At 43.9% G+C, this 16947-nt stretch overlaps 1 protein-coding gene and 1 long non-coding RNA gene across 2 annotated transcripts; one reads left to right on the plus strand and one right to left on the minus strand.

The window, feature by feature from the left end:
* The first annotated feature begins 2279 nt into the window (after positions 1-2279).
* Positions 2280-13981, plus strand: LOC125623147 (C-type lectin domain family 2 member D). The gene is made up of 5 exons (XM_048822022.2): positions 2280-2726; positions 4432-4521; positions 8412-8575; positions 9996-10099; positions 13247-13981. Exons 1-5 carry the CDS (start codon positions 2378-2380, stop codon positions 13380-13382), a joined length of 843 nt encoding a protein of 280 aa, XP_048677979.2. The 5' UTR covers positions 2280-2377; the 3' UTR covers positions 13383-13981.
* LOC142069383 (uncharacterized) lies at positions 12194-15837 on the minus strand. Its single transcript, XR_012665185.1, has 2 exons — positions 15095-15837; positions 12194-14515 (listed from the first exon to the last, which is right to left on the minus strand). It is a non-coding gene; the product is annotated as an uncharacterized LOC142069383 (long non-coding RNA).
* Between the last annotated feature and the right edge of the window lie 1110 nt (positions 15838-16947).

The following is a 16947-nucleotide window of genomic DNA, read 5'->3' on the forward strand; positions in this document are numbered from 1 at the left end:
AAGGCTCTGTAGTGTCAGAGCTGGGGAGGAGGATACTAAGGAAGGAAACTGGAATCATGCTTGCTGGAAGTTCACCCCAATAAACATTGAATTGTTTGCACCTTTGGACTTCAGGTATTGTTGCTCTCTGTTCATGCGAGAAGGACCAGGGAAGTAAATGGGTGAAGGAATAAGCCCCTAACATCAGAGAGCATTTTCTAGAATTTAATGACATTGATGATACTATAGGAGCTGGTATGACAAATGTGATTCTTAAAAAGCTGGAAGATAGGGGAATTGTGACAGCTGACATGAGAGGTCAGGGCTACGATAATGGTACCAACATGAGAGGAAAGAACAGAGGAGTGCAGGCACGGATCCAAAAGTTAAACCCTCAAGCTTTTTTTGTCACATGGAGTTCTCATTCATTGAACTTGGTGGTCAGTGATGCAGCATCAGCTTCAAGTGAGGCTGCTGAATTTTTTAATGTAATTCAAAGCATCTATGTATTTTCCTCTACATCAACTCATCGATAGCAAATTTTGAAGCAACATCTGGGAACATCCTCTCTGAAACTGAAACCACTGAGTGCCACATGATGGGAAAGTCGAGTGGAGGCGATAAAGCCTATTAAACAACAAATTAGGAAGATAGATGAGGCCATAGTTGCCATTATGGAGGATAATGCTATGACAGGAACTGTTCGTGGAAGAACAGTGGCAGAGGGAAATGGAATCACCAGAAACATACATCACTCCAAATTTCTGTGTTGCTTAGTGCTGTAGCATGACATACCGTTTGAAATAAATGTTGTAAGCAAGAGACTCCAAGGTGTTGACCTTGATATATCTGGAGCAATGGAACAACTGGACAAAGAAAGTCATACCTACAGTCTTACTGATCAGGTGAGGGATTTCAAAACGTTCTGAAGAGTGCACAGAAGTTGGCAGAGGAACTTCACACTGAAGCTATTTTCCCACCCATTCAAGAATACAAGAGTCACCAAAGAAGAAAACATTTTGATTACGAGGCACGGGATAATCCCATAAGAGACCCCAAACAACAATTCAAAGTTGAATTCTTTAACCAGGTGCTCGATTGTGCAATACAGTCAGTTGAAGAACGTTTCATGCAGCTCAAGGAACACAGCAGTATATTTGGGATGTTTCTATGATATTCCAAAACTCCTCACTATACCTGAAGAAGACCTACACCAGCAATAGAGGGCACTAGAGACAGTGTTGACACATGATGACATGCGCGATATTGATGCGAGTGATTTAGGTGATGAACTGAAAGCCCTTTCGAGATACATTTCAGCAGGATCAACTCCAAAGGCTGTTCTGGAGTATATGTTCACAAATAAGATGACCACCCTCTTTCCAAATGCTTTTGTTGCTCTGTACATACTTCTAACACTTCCTGTAACAGGTGCCAGTGGAGAACACAGCTTCTCCAAGCTGAAGTTAATAAAAACACATCTACACTCCACAATGACACAGGAGAGGCCGGTCGGTCTTGCAATCATGTCAACAGAGCATGAGCTGGCGCAGACTGTGGACCTTCAGCAAGAAGCAGTTCAAATCTTCGCAACCAAGAAGGCACAGAAAGCACCACTTTGATTACTCAAACAGATACAATATGCAGACAAGAAAAGTTACATTTGCTTTTCAGGCATTTGAAAGTTAAGTGTTACTTAAAATTTTTGAACAAGGCATTTAAAGTTGTTTGTTCTCCTTTATTGGGGTAGGTAGCAGAGCAGTACCATGAGAGGAGTAGAACAGGAGAAAGGCAGAATTGAGACCTTTCAAAGCTATGGCCGAGCAAGAGGGCATGGGGGCATCATTTGAGCTCCCCGTCTCAGATGCCAAAATGTTGTGGGCCGGCCCTGCCATCTATGCATTAATCCCTTGTCCCCTGTCTCTGTCTGTCTGTAAAACCTCAGTCCTGTGCCTTGTTGCAAAGAGGGGGGTGGAACAGGAAGAATGCATTGATTCTGTGACTTGATGTGGATGACATGGTTTGACACTAAAATTGGATGCTTTTGCTTGCTTCTGCCACCTGGCTGTCCTGCGTCCTCAGCCTTTTCTACAGCGGGGAAGAGCGTCTGCATCTGGTGTTTGGGCTCAGCTCACTCGAAGGTTCAGGTTTCTGAACCCCTCTGATCTCCCCGAGTCTGGGCGCGTTGGTAACTCGGCAGGAGGGTGCCTGTCTCTCTCTGCTGGCTGCCGCCTGGGACTGTCCCTCGGCGGGGCCCCTGCTGAGCCCTGTCCCCGCCCTGGGCGGCGGGGCCGGGGCTGGGAGCTCGCGGGGGCAGTGAAAGTGAAAGTAGGCGCGAGAGGCGCGTGCTGGGTCCCGGGAGGCCGCTCGGGGCCGGGGGCGCTGCGCCGCCGGGGGGATGTGGAGCCTCGCAGGGCAGAGCGGGAGCGAATGGCCCCAGCGTCCTCCGCCCCGCGGGGAGAGGCCGCAGCTGAGGAGGAGGCTCGGCCGCCACTGTCGATCCAAGTCCGAGCCAGACCTGAGGGGTGTAGCCCCCGTCCCGGCTGGGGCCCCGCGAGCCCTGGGCGCCGCTTGCCCTGCGGACCCCTCCGGGAACCGGGGCTCAGCACGGCACTGCCTGGTGCAGGTGGATACCAGGGACCGCGATCCGGAGCCGGGACAAGGCGCAGGAGGGGAAGCGGAGCAGCTCTTGGGGCCAGGGCGGGGCGCCGGGACCGTAAAGGCCCGCTGGAGACAGGCCACGTGGGGTAAGAGGGGGGAGGGGGGAGGTCCGTGGCTGGTGTTTGTGTGACAGGATGCCTCCTCCTAGAGCCCCTCATCGTCCCTTCTCCCCAGTTTGCTCTTTCACCCCCTCTGCGACGCCACCCAATCTGCCTCCAAGCCCTCTGCTTCCCCCACAGCCCCTCGCTCTCCTCCACAGCCCTGGTCTCTCCTTTCCCCTCCACTCACTGCCTTCTTCTGCCCTTTCTATTTCCTCCTCTGCCCTAGCCTGCTCGCCTTGTTCTTTCCCTGGAACAAGCAATACTTCATTAATAATGTGCAAGACAGCTCCTTACACTTCAGCACAGCAGGGCTGAAAGAGATAGGAGAGGAGTGGGGGCAGGGGAAGATTGTGTGGGGAGAGAAAGAGGCAGGGGCTGTGAGAACAGGGTCACCTTACAGGCCATCTGTGAGGGAGGGGATTCCTGGATACACAGGCTGTGCAAGGAAATAAAGGCTTTCGAAGTCACTGCTAGAGCTGGGAATAATTGGGTTTTAGGTTTGGGGAATCGACCTGAAAAACCCAAATGAAAATTTGTTTTCAGTGAAATTGATTTACCTCCCCTGCAACAAAATGGAAACGCTGGAGGTGTTTGAGGTTGAACAAAACATTTTGTTTTGACCCATCATCAGCATGGACACATGTCCCCTGGACTGGTGGTTGAAGCATGAAGGGAGATATGAATCTTTAGTGCATCTGGCACGTAAATATCTACAACAGTGCCATGAGAACGCCTGTTCTCACTTTCAGGTGACTTTGTAAGCAAGAAGCAGGCAGCATTATCTCCTGCATATGTAAACAAACTTGTTTGTCTGAGCAATTGGCTGAAGAAGAAGTAGGACTCAGTGGACTTTCAGGGTCTAAAATTTTACATTGTTTTATTTTTGAATGCAGGTTTTTTTGTACATAATTCTACATTTATAAGTTCAACTTTCATGATAAAGAGATTGCACTACAGTACTTGTATTAGGTGAATTGAAAAATACATTTCTTTTTTTTTTTACAGGGCAAATACTTGTAATCAAACATAAATATAAAGTGAGGAGTGTACACTTTGTATTCTGTGTTGTAATTGAAATCAATATATTTGAAAATGTAGAAAACATCCAAAAATATTTAAATAAATGGTATTCTATCATTGTTTAACAGTACGATTAATCACACGGTTATTTTTTTTAATTGCACGATTCATTGCGATTAATTTTTTTAATCACTTGACCGCCCTACTAGTTATCCTTCAATATAACATGGGTTCCACTCTTTGTGATGTCAGAGGGATGTGTGTTGTAATGAGTGGACTGAGGTAGGGTAGACCTGGCCTCTAGTATCTCAGTTGTCCATCCTTCTAAGATGAGAGGTACTCTATCAATGAGTCATTCTCTAGCTAACACTACTGAAGGAAACCACACATTCACAGAGGTAAACACTTCACATTTTGAGTGCCTAAAGTTAGACACCCACATCCATATTTAGGCCTTATTTTCAGAGGTACCAAGCATCAGCAGTTCCCATTGACTTCTGCGGAAGTTGTAGCTGCTCAGCACCTCCGAAAATCAGGTCACATATTTAGGTGCCTAAATATGGATGTAGTTGGAATCCATGTTTGATTTTTTTTTAATGACCAAGTCTCTAAACTCTTCAGTTCTATACATGTTTAATTCACCGAAGCTTCTCAACTCTCTCCTTTTCAGGCCTCTGCTCACACTTCTGGTTCTGGAGACGGGTTGCTGGAGTTTTGATTGCCATTATTGTGATTTTACTCTTGGGCTGGTTTAGCTCGCGTAAGTGCTTTTAAGACAAAATGATGTTGGAAAGACAAAGCAATATCTCTTTTCTTTCCTCCTTCCCACCTCAGAGCCTTCTGGCTGCTATGAGGATGGGAGAAATCTATTATTATTTATCTCCCTCTCCCTGCCCCAAACCTACTGGCTGCTCTGATGGAGGAGAAGGGTGTCTTTACCTTTCCCCCAGGCTTCTGTTTTTGAGTCCCTGTCAGACAGTAGCCCAAACGTGTGACCCTTTTTTGACTGTATTCTGTCAACACACTTAAAATCTCTACACCAGCGTATGAAGTGCAAATCTTGCCCAGAGCAACAAGCTGTGCATTTCACCCTGCTCACTGCATCACTGTGACCCCCCCCCCCCATATTCCCCTGGATACAACATGGACTGTGGGACTGCTGTGCCTGCTTTAATTCTCTGGCTCAGGATACCTCTCACACTGCTCTGCTAGTGACAAGCAGCCCCTTCAGGCTTTGCTCTCACACAGCCATTAGTATACAAAGGCACACCCAAAGTTACATGCAGGCTCTCATAGCCTCTCATAAACTATCCACAGGGAGACACCACTAAATCCCCGCAGCCTTGCATCCCAGTAATGTGCCATCTTATACTGCTCAAGGCTTCCTTGGACAGTACAAGCTCATACGTCCATCATTTTATCAAATAAAATTAATATGCACCAGCCCTTGTTATTCTAAGCTGAGATTCCGTAAGCACTTCAATCAAAAATACACTGGTAGAGATAAAACATTAAACAAGTTTATTAACTACAGAAAGATAGATTTTAAGTGATTATAAGTGTTAGGTATAGAGGTCAGAGTTGGTTACATAAGAAATAAAAGGTAAAATCCTGAACTTTATCAGACTAAGCAAGTTTTGAATCAAACAGTTTTTCTCACTTTACTGAATGTTGCAGGCACTGGAGGCTGTCTGTCAACAGACTTAGGAAGATGGCACTGTATTGGTTACACTTGGTTCCAGTTTGGAAGGTTTCCTGGCTTCAACCGGAGAATCTAAGAGCAGAGAGTCAGATTCACCATTTTGTGTCAAGCTAGGTTTATGTCTGCTTTGAGTTGTTGTATCAGTGCAAATCACCAAGGATACCAGTGAATCAGGCCTTTAATGAAAACTTAGGTTCAGCAGAAGTTGATGGTACTTTCCTGGGAAAGTTTCCTGTGCATTCTTAGTGAATGGACAAATGGACTTTTCAAGCTCACTCAGACCATTTCATCTTCAAACTGCTTAATTACTATTTATTCTTGGTAAATATTATCATTCCTAGTTTATAGGTGGAGAAACTGAGGCAGAATTGTCAAGTGACTTGCTCAAGGTCACACAGTAAATCAGTGGCTCAGGCAGATTGGAACTTGAGCTCTTGGCTCCCAGTCTTGTCTTCAATTTACTAGACTGCATCTAATTTTCCACTTTTCCCCATCACGGTGTCTAACTAGTAATAAAGGCCCAGATCCTCAAAGGCCCAGATTTAGGCTTCCAACTTCCATTAATTTCAGTAGAAGTTAGGGGCCTAAATACCTTTGTGAAACTGGGCAAAAGTGCCTGTATTGCTGTGCAAAATTTGATAGTATTTCTAATTGATATTAAAATTTTAGCTAAACAGCATCAATGCCTCTCGTCAATTTTTAAATTAGAACCGTCTTTAATTTACATAGAGTGCTTTCCAATGCTCTCCAAGACATTTTAAAAAAATAATACCTGTCCTGGTATTTAACAAAACAGCCCCAAAATAATACCAGTCCTGGTATTTAACAAAACAGCCCCAAAATTGTTCTCTTTGTCTTCTCAGGTCCTCCGAACCTGCGTGTGGTGCCATATTCTAAGTAAATAAATTGCTGCTTCATCATGTAGGTCATTGAAAGGTTTCAAAGTTCATAAGAACTGTTTAGAATTAATGTTAATTTCAGCTCAATCCTACATACTTACCTGTATTAAGAGAATGTTAATGAGGTTGCAAAGTCAAGCACTCAAAAGTCAGTAAATGCCAGTATTATGATTGTCTGTGCAACTTAATTCTGCCACCTTCTGTGTATATATTATGAGACAGTCTTTAGTTATGTGATCCCATACTATTTTTTCCCTGGGACCCCAGCCTCATTCAGTGTCCAGTATGGTTGGTGTGCAGGTAGTGAGGCAGCTGTTCAATATTTTTATTCTCATTATTTAGTTATTAGTGTACACTATTCAAAGTCTGCAGTGAATAAAACATTTTTCGTTTCCTGGTAGTCTGTAGTTGAGCACTTGTCACTGTACTATCTGAGGACCTCACAAACATTGAGAAATTTCTCTCTACAATGAGGTAGGAGGGCATTATTATCTCCATTTTACAGATGGGGGAATTGAGACAGACCTGCCTGAGACCAAACAGTGTATCTGTGGCAGAACCAGACTTAAAATTTAGGTCCGCTTCACTCCCAGCCTTGTTTTCATTCCTTTAGACCATGCTGCCTTACTGTCAAGCATCCACTGACTTTAATTGTAGTTATAGGTGCTCAGCAGTTCTGCAAATCAGACCTCAGGTGTCATGGTTGGGTACCCAGAAAATGAGAAACATGTCATTAATAGCCACCTACAAAATTTTTGGTTTAAGTGCCTTGTTCAGCATCACATAAGAATCCCATGGCAGAGCCAAAGATAGAAATGAGTTTGCCTGTTTGGCATTCACCTGCTTTAACTACGATACCATCCTCTCCACACATTTTCTAACTTCTAGAGCAAGTGGGGCAGGAATCCTACATGCAGCCTAATTTACTCCACAACCCTGATTCATTCTCTGACCATTATCCATCTGTTGCACTGAATGAGACAGGGACCTGTAAAAAAAAGTATGTGATCATGTAATTAAAAACTGTATCATAATGCATATGCACAAGAGGGCCAAATTAAGGTTACACAGGCCACCTAAATTCTGGCATTTTCTAGGTTTTGAGTGCTTTCCTTTTGCAACCTAAATAATGTTCTTTTAACATAGTCTCATAGACTTAAGATCAGAAGGGATCATCAAGTCTGACCTCCTGCACGCTGCAGGTCACAGAACCTCACCCACCCACTCCTGTAATAGACCCCTAGCCTCTGGCTAAGTTACTGACGTCATCAAATCATGATTTAAAGACTTCAAGTTATGGAGAATCCACCATTTACACTAGTTTAAACCTCACTGAAAGTGGGTTCTTTTAATAGTGGGTTCTTTTAAAAGTGCCTAAACAGGTTCTTTTAAAAGTGATTTTAATGGGAGTTAAGCACCTAACCTGTTTAGGTGATTTTGAAGAGATCACTGTAAGTGCCAAAGTCACTTTGAACATTTTATTCAATGTCAGGTTTCAGAGTAGCAGCCGTGTTAGTCTGTATTCACAAAAAGAAAAGGAGTGCTTGTGGCACCTTAGAGACTAGCAAATTTATTTGAGCATAAGCTTTCGTGAGCTACAGCTCACTTCATCGGATGCATCTCTCACAATCTCAAACCACTTCCCATGCCTCAAAGCCCCAAACATTCTTCACTCAGCTGTCTGCCCTTCCATGTCCTGCCAACTTTTAGCTGTGTATTTTCAATACAGAAATTTACAGCCCATTGTCAATTGATAATTTAGGGAGAAAGTAAAATAAATTGAATTTAATATTTTAAATAATTAACAGAGCATATTGTATTGTATCGTTCAGTTTCATCTTTAATTCAATACAAACTTCCATTTTTTAATATACTAGAGGTTGCTGCAGAATTTCCAGGTTGTTCTGGCAGTATCACAGACACCAAAGTGCCTTGCCACAGAATTTAAGACCAGCTTGCTGTGAAGATTTTAGGGAATAGTGAATAAAACACAGTCCTATGCATTTGCTATGTACTAGGATAGTAATATTCACTTCATTTCAAATAAAGATCCTCTCAGATTGCCTCACCTGGAGCCGTGCCCTGATGACTGGTTATACTACAGAAAGAAATGTTATTACCTCTCAGAAGATCAAGCAGACTGGGACTCCAGTCAGAGCTTCTGCTCTGCACACAGGGCTTCTCTTGCTGTGATTGAAAGCCAACAAGAAATGGTAAGGTTTCCATCCTTCTGATACAGCATCCCTTCTCTCACCCCAACAATTCCTGTAATTGTATCACTCTTCCCCCTTCCTCCCTCTCCACCCCCCCCCCCCCATACACCCTGGAATATCAGAATATGCTGGAATCCAACATAGCATGTGACAGAGCTGCTTGTCACTAACAGAGAAGTCAAATCGCAAACAGCATGTTCAATGACATATAGGTTGTTTTCCATCAGCATCCATCACAGAAGCCCATTCATGTTCTGAGATGGGGTGGAAGAAGCTTTCAGAAATTAAAACTGCAAAGTGGGCATGTATTAAAAGTAATCATCAAAGGAAATAAAAAATTTGAGATGGACTTTTTTTGTGTTTCTTTTTTAATTAACAGAAAGGCCTAAATGTTGTTTTTTTAATAATAATTTTTTACTTATTAGAAATTTAGGGTCTCCTGTACCCCTAAAGTCAGTGGGAGGTTTGCAATTTGACTTCAGTGAGTGCAGGATCAGAATTTAGATCTGATCTTCCCAGAAAGAAAATAGAATGAAATGGTGAAATGATATTGCCAAAGTCAAGAGTAAAAATTGAACAACTGGGAAGGTAAGGGATATTTGTTCTGTATTTCTCAACTTTTATGCTGGTGTAACTCTACTGAAATCAGTAGAGTTACCCTGGCATAAAACTCCATCAGGAAAATGGTGAATTAGGCCCCGTGTACTTAAACACTGTAATCTCTTAATCTAGATATGTATTTACTTAGATTTCACCTACTCTCACCCCTCACCACTATTAATTGAGTGAAGTCATTGTACTGAAATATTTTGCTATCCTTCAGAGCATTGTATTATCTGTTATCCATGATATACAGCTGATGATATTAATGATCTATGTACTTTTGCAACTGCAGGGGTAGCGGAGCATGAGGTGAGGTGGGGTGAGGATATACCAGTGTCATTGTGGTGGTTTCTTTCTGACTGGCTGAAGTTGTATTTTGGTCTACTCTGATCAGCGAGCAAGGCTCTGTTTGTCCAATAACATGGCCAACTGGCTCATCCTCCATTGACTATAGGTCGTGACCTCTCTCTGCTTTTAGAATTGTTTCTTGCAATGAAATTTAGCAATAGAGCAGTAGCGATCTAATCAAGAAAACACATTGGGCTTGATTGTCTACTTCCTTGTATCTTGTGTGGCTATTTAGAACTGTACAAAGATGGGGTAAAACCCTTCCTGTTCAGAATGGTGTCATTTTTGACCCACTTGGTCCGGCAAAAATGACAACACAAAGTGCAGGGCTGGGGAGAATCAGATCCCCGGTATCTCTAAAATAAAGGTAGGAACCCATTTTCAGAACGGAAACTCTTCCATACTGAATGGATTCAGAAAAGATGCACTTCTCAGTGTGGAAATTCATTGTGACATATGTTTTGTCTAGAATTTCATAATGAATCGAATACGCACAAGAGACTCTTGGATTGGGCTGCGCAAGAAAGGAGCCAAGTTCTACTGGGTGAATGGAGAGACACTTAATACGAGTCTGTAAGTTTTCTTTCAAATGTGCTATGTAAGAGGAGAGTAAGGAAAGTGAGAAATTAAGGGCTTGTCTACACACAAAAGTTGTTCTGCTTTACCTTTACCATCTAAAGTGGACCCCCACCACCACCCCACCCCAAGTGTGGACACAGTTATACTGGTATAAATGTACTTAGGGGAAGAGGAATAAGCTATGCTAGTAAAAATCACCTTTATACTGATGTAACTGTGTCCATACTAGGAAGGCTATATTGGCATAACTATTTCAGTAAAAATATCAGGCCCCTCACTGAACTAATTATACCAGTACAAAGTCCGTGTGTAGACCTGGCCTAATGCTGTTGTTCTTCACAGAAGCTGGGGCTATTGTCCCCCTGAAGTATCATTTTCCTTTGTTCATTAGGAGAGAGCTCAGCTTCTTTTTAGTTAGTTAAAGAGGAGAGAAGAATTAGATATTGAAATTGTTGCTGTGTGTATGGTAACAGTAAAATCAAGACACTGGCCCACTTTCTACTCTGTTATGTCAATGCTGATCTGAAAGTACTTCATTGACTGCAATGGAGTTACTTCAGATTTACACCAGCTTAAATGAGAGCAGATCTGGATCAATCTGTTTCATTTAATCTTGTTGCCTGCCTTTTATTTGACTATATGCACATTATGCTGCTACAGTCATGACTACAATCCATTATATCTATAAATTTCCACCTTATGTGAGGAGAAATTGACAGTAGTAATTTTAGTGGGTAAGATTGTTCTCTAAACAGGAATTACCTATGCAATATGTTAAACTCCATGAGGTTACCCGGTATGTGAATCGTCTAGGATCCAGAGGTCCTGTACTCTTTTAATAGCTCTCTGTAGTATAGCGCTATATTGATAAGGGCTCCAGCACTAGCAGATGTCCCCAGAAGCCCCACTAAAGATTGGTTCCCAGTGTGAACTGGGAAATGCCTGAGGTAGCATTAATTTAGATGATTTTCTCCACCAAGTTGGTGGCCACCTCCACCTCTACCCCTCAAAAACCTAGCAGAGGAGGCTTCTCTGAAGTCTGGAAATCGGGAGACCTATGCTACAGGTGGGACTTTCCCTTTCCGTGGATTCCTCACAAGGTTTTTGCTGGGATTTTGTCCTCTCCATCCATGGAGATGGTCTGGGCCATTCTTTCATATCGAAATACCATTTTAGATTTTGAACTGCCTTGCGCATTCCAAACACACAAGCAGCTCCAGTAACCTAGCATCCAGCTGTGACTAAAGTAACCTTCTTTAGAAAGGGTGTCACACTAAGCAATAGTGGGAGTTTTCCATATACGAGTGTCACATGGTATGCTCCATCTCCCCATGTGCTTTGCTTTGCAAATAGCCCCCACACACTCCTCTCTAAGTCCAACATCATGTGCTTTAATTATAATGTCATATACACGTTCATGGTCTCCAAAGCATAATGCTTTCCCCAAGCTTCTACTTACTCCCTAGACACAGGATGAGAGGAGGGGGGTGTGCTCACCTTTCTGAGCTCCTGGGCTTCTTTGCTCTTCCTTCCAGCCTCCTCCTGTCCCATTCTGTCTCCATTTTAACTGCCCCCGCTGATGAGCTGAATCCCCTCGTTAACTGGTTGATCACCCAGTCTTTAATCAGTTATCTCCCATTTGAGCCCAGACAGGGAGGCTTACAGAGTGCATAGAGTGATGACTCAGCCTTAGGCTATGTGACGGGTTGGATCACAGAAACCCCCTTGGGGCTGCCAACTGATTTGCCAAGATTACTTCTGCCCCTGCTTTCCTGCCGTGGCAGCTTGGGACTTCAGTGCCCTGCCTGGTTTGAGCGAGACCTGCTAGCCTGCTACAAACCCAGTCCCAGGTCTGAACCATGTCCCCTAACAGCTGTAGGCTTAATTGAAAGCAGCTTAAGAAGTGTTCCTGCTTTAACACTCAGATACCCAACTTCCAATGGGTCCAAACCACAAATAAAACCGTTTTACCCTGTATAAAGCTTATACAGGGTAAACTCATAAATTGTTCGCCCTCTATAACACTGATAGAGAGATGTGCACAGTTGTTTGCCCTCCCCCCCCCCAGGTATTAATACATACTCTGGGTTAATTAATAAGTAAAAAGTGATTTTATTAAATACAGAAAGTAGGATTTAAGTGGTTCCAAGTAATAGCAGACAGAACAAAGTGAATCACCAAGTAAAATAAAATAAAACATGCAAGTCTAAGCCTAATACAGTAATGAAACTGAGTACAGATAAAACTTCACCCTCAGAGGTGTTCCAGTAAGCTTCCTTTTACAGACTAGTCTTCTTCTAGTCTGGGTCTAGCAATCACTCACACCCCCTGTAGTTACTGTCCTTTGTTCCAGTTTCTATCAGGTATCCTTGGGGGTGGAGATGCTATTTCTTGAGCCAGCTGAAAACAAAATGGAGGGGTCTCCCACGGGCTTAAATAGGCCTTCTCTTGTGGGTGGAGACCCCCTCCTCTCTCCTATGCAAAGTCCAGCTACAAGATGGAGTTTTGGAGTCACATGGGCAAGTCACATGTCCATGCATGACTCAGTTTTTACAGGCAGCAGCCATTGCCCACATGCTATCTTGACTGTCTCCAGGAAGACTTCTTATGTGGATTGGAGCCTTCCAAGATCCATGGTTTGTTAAGTGTTTCTTGGTTGGGCACTTAATTTGCACATTCCTTTCTCAAGAAGCTGACCAAATGCTTTACTAAGGTGACTTAAAAATCAACTAAGTACACAGCCAATATTCATAACTTTGAATATAAAAATGGTAGATGCATACAAATAGGATGACTAGATTCAGTAGATCATAATCTTTACAGAGATATGTTACATGGCATATGTAGCATAAAACGTATTCCAGTTATGTCATATATATACATTCATAAGCATATTTCCATAAAACCTTATGGGGTGCACCATCACAGGCTACTCCTGTTCTGACCCACAGAGAGATGGACAAAGCAACACGTTTGTTCCTCCTGAATCAGACAAATGTCAAATGGTTCCCTAAAATATGTTCTCTGGGGCTTTGTCAGCTCCAGTTTTAAATGACATAAGCAATGAAGCATTGATCATTTATTTCAGAATTTTCAGACTGGAATTTCTGCCTTAATTCCTATTTTCTTGTGGTTTTTCAGATTTCCTGTACACCTATCAGGTCATGAAGAATGTGCCCACACAGATTCAATCTCCATTTCCACATCAGAGTGCAGGTTACTCAGGAACTGGCTCTGCAGTGTGGGTCTGCCTCAGTCCAGCACACTTTCTCCATAAAACAGAGCTTGATGTGTAAATCCATTGACTTTCTTCACATGTGGATCACTGGCCTGTAGTCCACAATATCTGAACATTTTGAAATTCAGGATCATGGTAGCAGCAGAGAAAAGAGAGCCATTGTGGTAGGGTTCATGAATGCACATCTTCAGTGCCAGCTGGATACTGATAAAGAGAGCAGTCATCCCTACATGGAGAAGAGTGATAATTCCTACAGAACGCTGGTAGGGTCCGAGGGAAGGGCTGATATACTGATAGCAATTGTAGCAGACTTGACGGGCCATTGACCATAATGAGACCTAAGAAATGACTGCAACATTTATGGCGGGGTGGGAGATTGAGGCAAATCTCCTGGCCGCTGGTTATGCGCAGCCAGACACCAGGGCAGTTAGAAGAGCACAGGAGGGCACGGTGCGCATCAGAGAAGCTTTGAAAACCAGTTTCATGACTGGCCAGGCTATGGTGTGAAAGTTCTGTTTGTTTCTCCTTGATGAAATCCCCCGCCCCTTGATTCACTCTACTTCCCTGTAAACTAACCACCCTCCCCTCCTCCGTTCGATCATCGCGTGTAGAGGCAATAAAGTCATTGTTGCTTCATATTTATGCATGCTTTATTAATTCATCACACAAATAGGGGGATAACTGCCAAGGTAGCCCAGGAGGGGTGGTGGAGGAGAGAAGCGCTGGGAGGGGTGGTGGAGGTGGTGGGCGTCTGGGTGAGGAGGCTATGGAACTTGGGGAGGAGGGCAGTTGGTTACACAGGGGCTGTAGCGGCAGTCTGTGCTCCAGCTGCCTTTCCTGCAGCTCAACCATACGCTGGAGCATATTAGTTTGATCCTCCAGCAGACTCAGCATTGAATCCTGCCTCCTCTCATCACGCTGCTGCCACCTTTCAGCTTCAGCCCTCTTTTCAGCCCGCCACTTACTCTCCTCAGCCCGCCACTTCTCCTCCCAGTCATTTTGTGCTTTCCTGCACTCTGACATTGTCTGCCTCCATGCATTCATCTGTGCTCTGTCAGTGTGGGAGGACAGCATGAGCTCGGAGAATATTTCATCACAAGTGCGTTTTTTTCGCCTTCTCATCTTCACTAGCCTCTGGGAAGAAGATCCTGTGATCCTTGAAACACATGCAGCTGGTGGAGGAAAAAAAAGGGACAGTGGTATTTAAAAAGACACATTTTAGAGAACAATGGGTACACTCTTTCACAGTAAACCTTGCTGTTAACATTACATACATAGCACATGTGCTTTCGTTCCAAGGTCGCATTTTGCCTCCCCCCACCACGTGGCTAGCCCCTCCCCCCTCCCTGTGGCTAACAGCGGGGAACATTTCTGTTCAGCCACAGGCAAACAGCCCAGCAGGAATGGGCTCCTCTGAGTGTCCCCTGAAGAAAAGCACTCTATTTCAACCAGGTGACCATGAATGATATCACTCTCCTGAGGATAACACAGAGAGATAAAGAACGGATGTTGTTTGAATGCCAGCAAACATACACTGCAATGCTTTGTTCTACAATGATTCCCAAGTATGTGCTACTGGCCTGGAGTGGTACAGTGTCCTACCATGGTGGACGGAATAAGGCTGCCCTCCCCAGAAACCTTTTGCAAAGGCTTTGGGAGTACATCCAAGAGAGCCGCAAATGCCAGGGCAAATTAATCATTAAACATGCTTGCTTTTAAACCATGTATACTATTTTAAAAGGTACACTCACCGAGGTCCCTTCTCCGCCTGGCGGGTCCAGGAGGCAGCCTTGGGTGGGTTCGGGGGGTACTGGCTCCAAGTCCAGGGTGAGAAACAGTTCCTGGCTGTTGGGAAAACTGGTTTCTCCACTTGCTTGCTGTGAGCTATCTACAACTTCATTGTCATCATCTTCCTCGTCCCCAAAACCTGATTCCGTGTTGCACTCCATCTCCATTGAAGGAGTCAAACAACATGGCTGGGGTAGTGGTGGCTGAACCCCCTAAAATGGCATGCAGCTCATCACAGAAGCGGCATGTTTGGGGCTCTGACCCGGAGCGGCCGTTTGCCTCTCTGGTTTTCTGGTAGGCTTGCCTCAGCTCCTTAAGGTTCACGCGGCATTGCTTCGGGTCCCTGTTATGGCCTCTGTCCTTCATGCCCTGGGAGATTTTCTCCAAGGGTTTGGCATTTTGAAAACTGGAACGTAGTTCTGATAGCATGGATTCCTCTCCCCATACAGCGATCAGACCCCGTACCTCCCGTTAGGTCCATGCTGGAGCTCTTTTGCGATTATGGGTCTCCATCATGGTCACCTCTGCTGATGAGCTCTGCATGGTCAGCTCTGCTGATGAGCTCTGCATTCACCCGCAGCTTGCCACGCTGGCCAGTTTTATTCCCGGAAAACAAACATTTGAGAACAAACATAGCTAAGCACTGCTGTTGAGATATTACTATAGAATTGCCCTTGCCAGGAAGACCCTGGATGAACCAGTTGCTTGTTCTTGTTACACTCTTCAAATGCAAACAATCGCTAGTTCAGAAAAACAAAACAAAACTGTGCTCTGTCTCTGTCTGATTTTAGCACTGAAACAGAACAAAGTGTTTGACTTAACCACGTTAAACTTATTTATTGGAATATGGGTTTGAGCCAAATTCTCCTTTTAGTGATATGCAGGCCTGCCTGTAAAGGCCTATACTTTAAAAACTTAGGTGTATTTTTATCACTTAGCTAGTTATTGAGGTATAAAACAAAGAATCAAAATCACAAGTCTGCCTGTGTATGGGACTTCTCTCACTAGAATAGTCTGAGGCTTGGTTCTTAGGCTAAGGCCCTTGGCTAAGCAGCAGGGGCAGCCATAAGCTGGGAAGTGTATGGTCACATCCTCATATTCCAAACCAGTCACATTGAAATAAGGTGGTATTGGGCTGTTAGGAATACAATCCTGTCTGGCAAGAAATCACTTATCAATGGTTGTGGTTGTCAAACCCTCATTTCTGTATGTTTTATCTTTATAGCCCCCACTTTTCTATTGTTAATCTGTCTGGTTCTTTAATTATTTCTGTCTGCAGTATAATTAATTTTGCTAGGTGTAAGTTAATTAGGGTAGTGGGATATCATTGCTTAGAGAATTATGTTACAATATGTTAGGATTGGTTAGTTAAATTTCAGTAAAATGATTGGTTAAGGTATAGCTGAGAATATTACTATATAAACTGGAGTCAGACAAGAAGTGGGGGGAAGGGAAATTGGAATCATGTTTGCTAAGGGGGAGGGAATGGGAACAGGAAATAGGGAATGGGGAACAGGGACACAGGCAAGGCTCTGCGGCATCAGAACTGGGAAGGGGGACAATGGGCAACAGACTCTATCGGCGTATAGAGATAAGCCCGACTGATGTGAAGGGCTTCGGAATATGCTTGTTTGGAAACTAACCCCAATAAACATTACATTGTCCACGCTTTGGACTTCTGGTCTTTTGCTGCTTGCTGTCTGCATGACAAGAACCAGGGAAGTGGGAGTGTTGAGGGAAAGCCCTCTAACAGAAACCAGTGTAAATCCAGAGTCATTCCACTGCAGTAACTGGAGTTACTTTGGAATCACCCCGG

Source organism: Caretta caretta, chromosome 1, assembly GCF_965140235.1.
Source record: "Caretta caretta isolate rCarCar2 chromosome 1, rCarCar1.hap1, whole genome shotgun sequence".
NCBI lineage: Eukaryota > Metazoa > Chordata > Testudines > Cheloniidae > Caretta > Caretta caretta.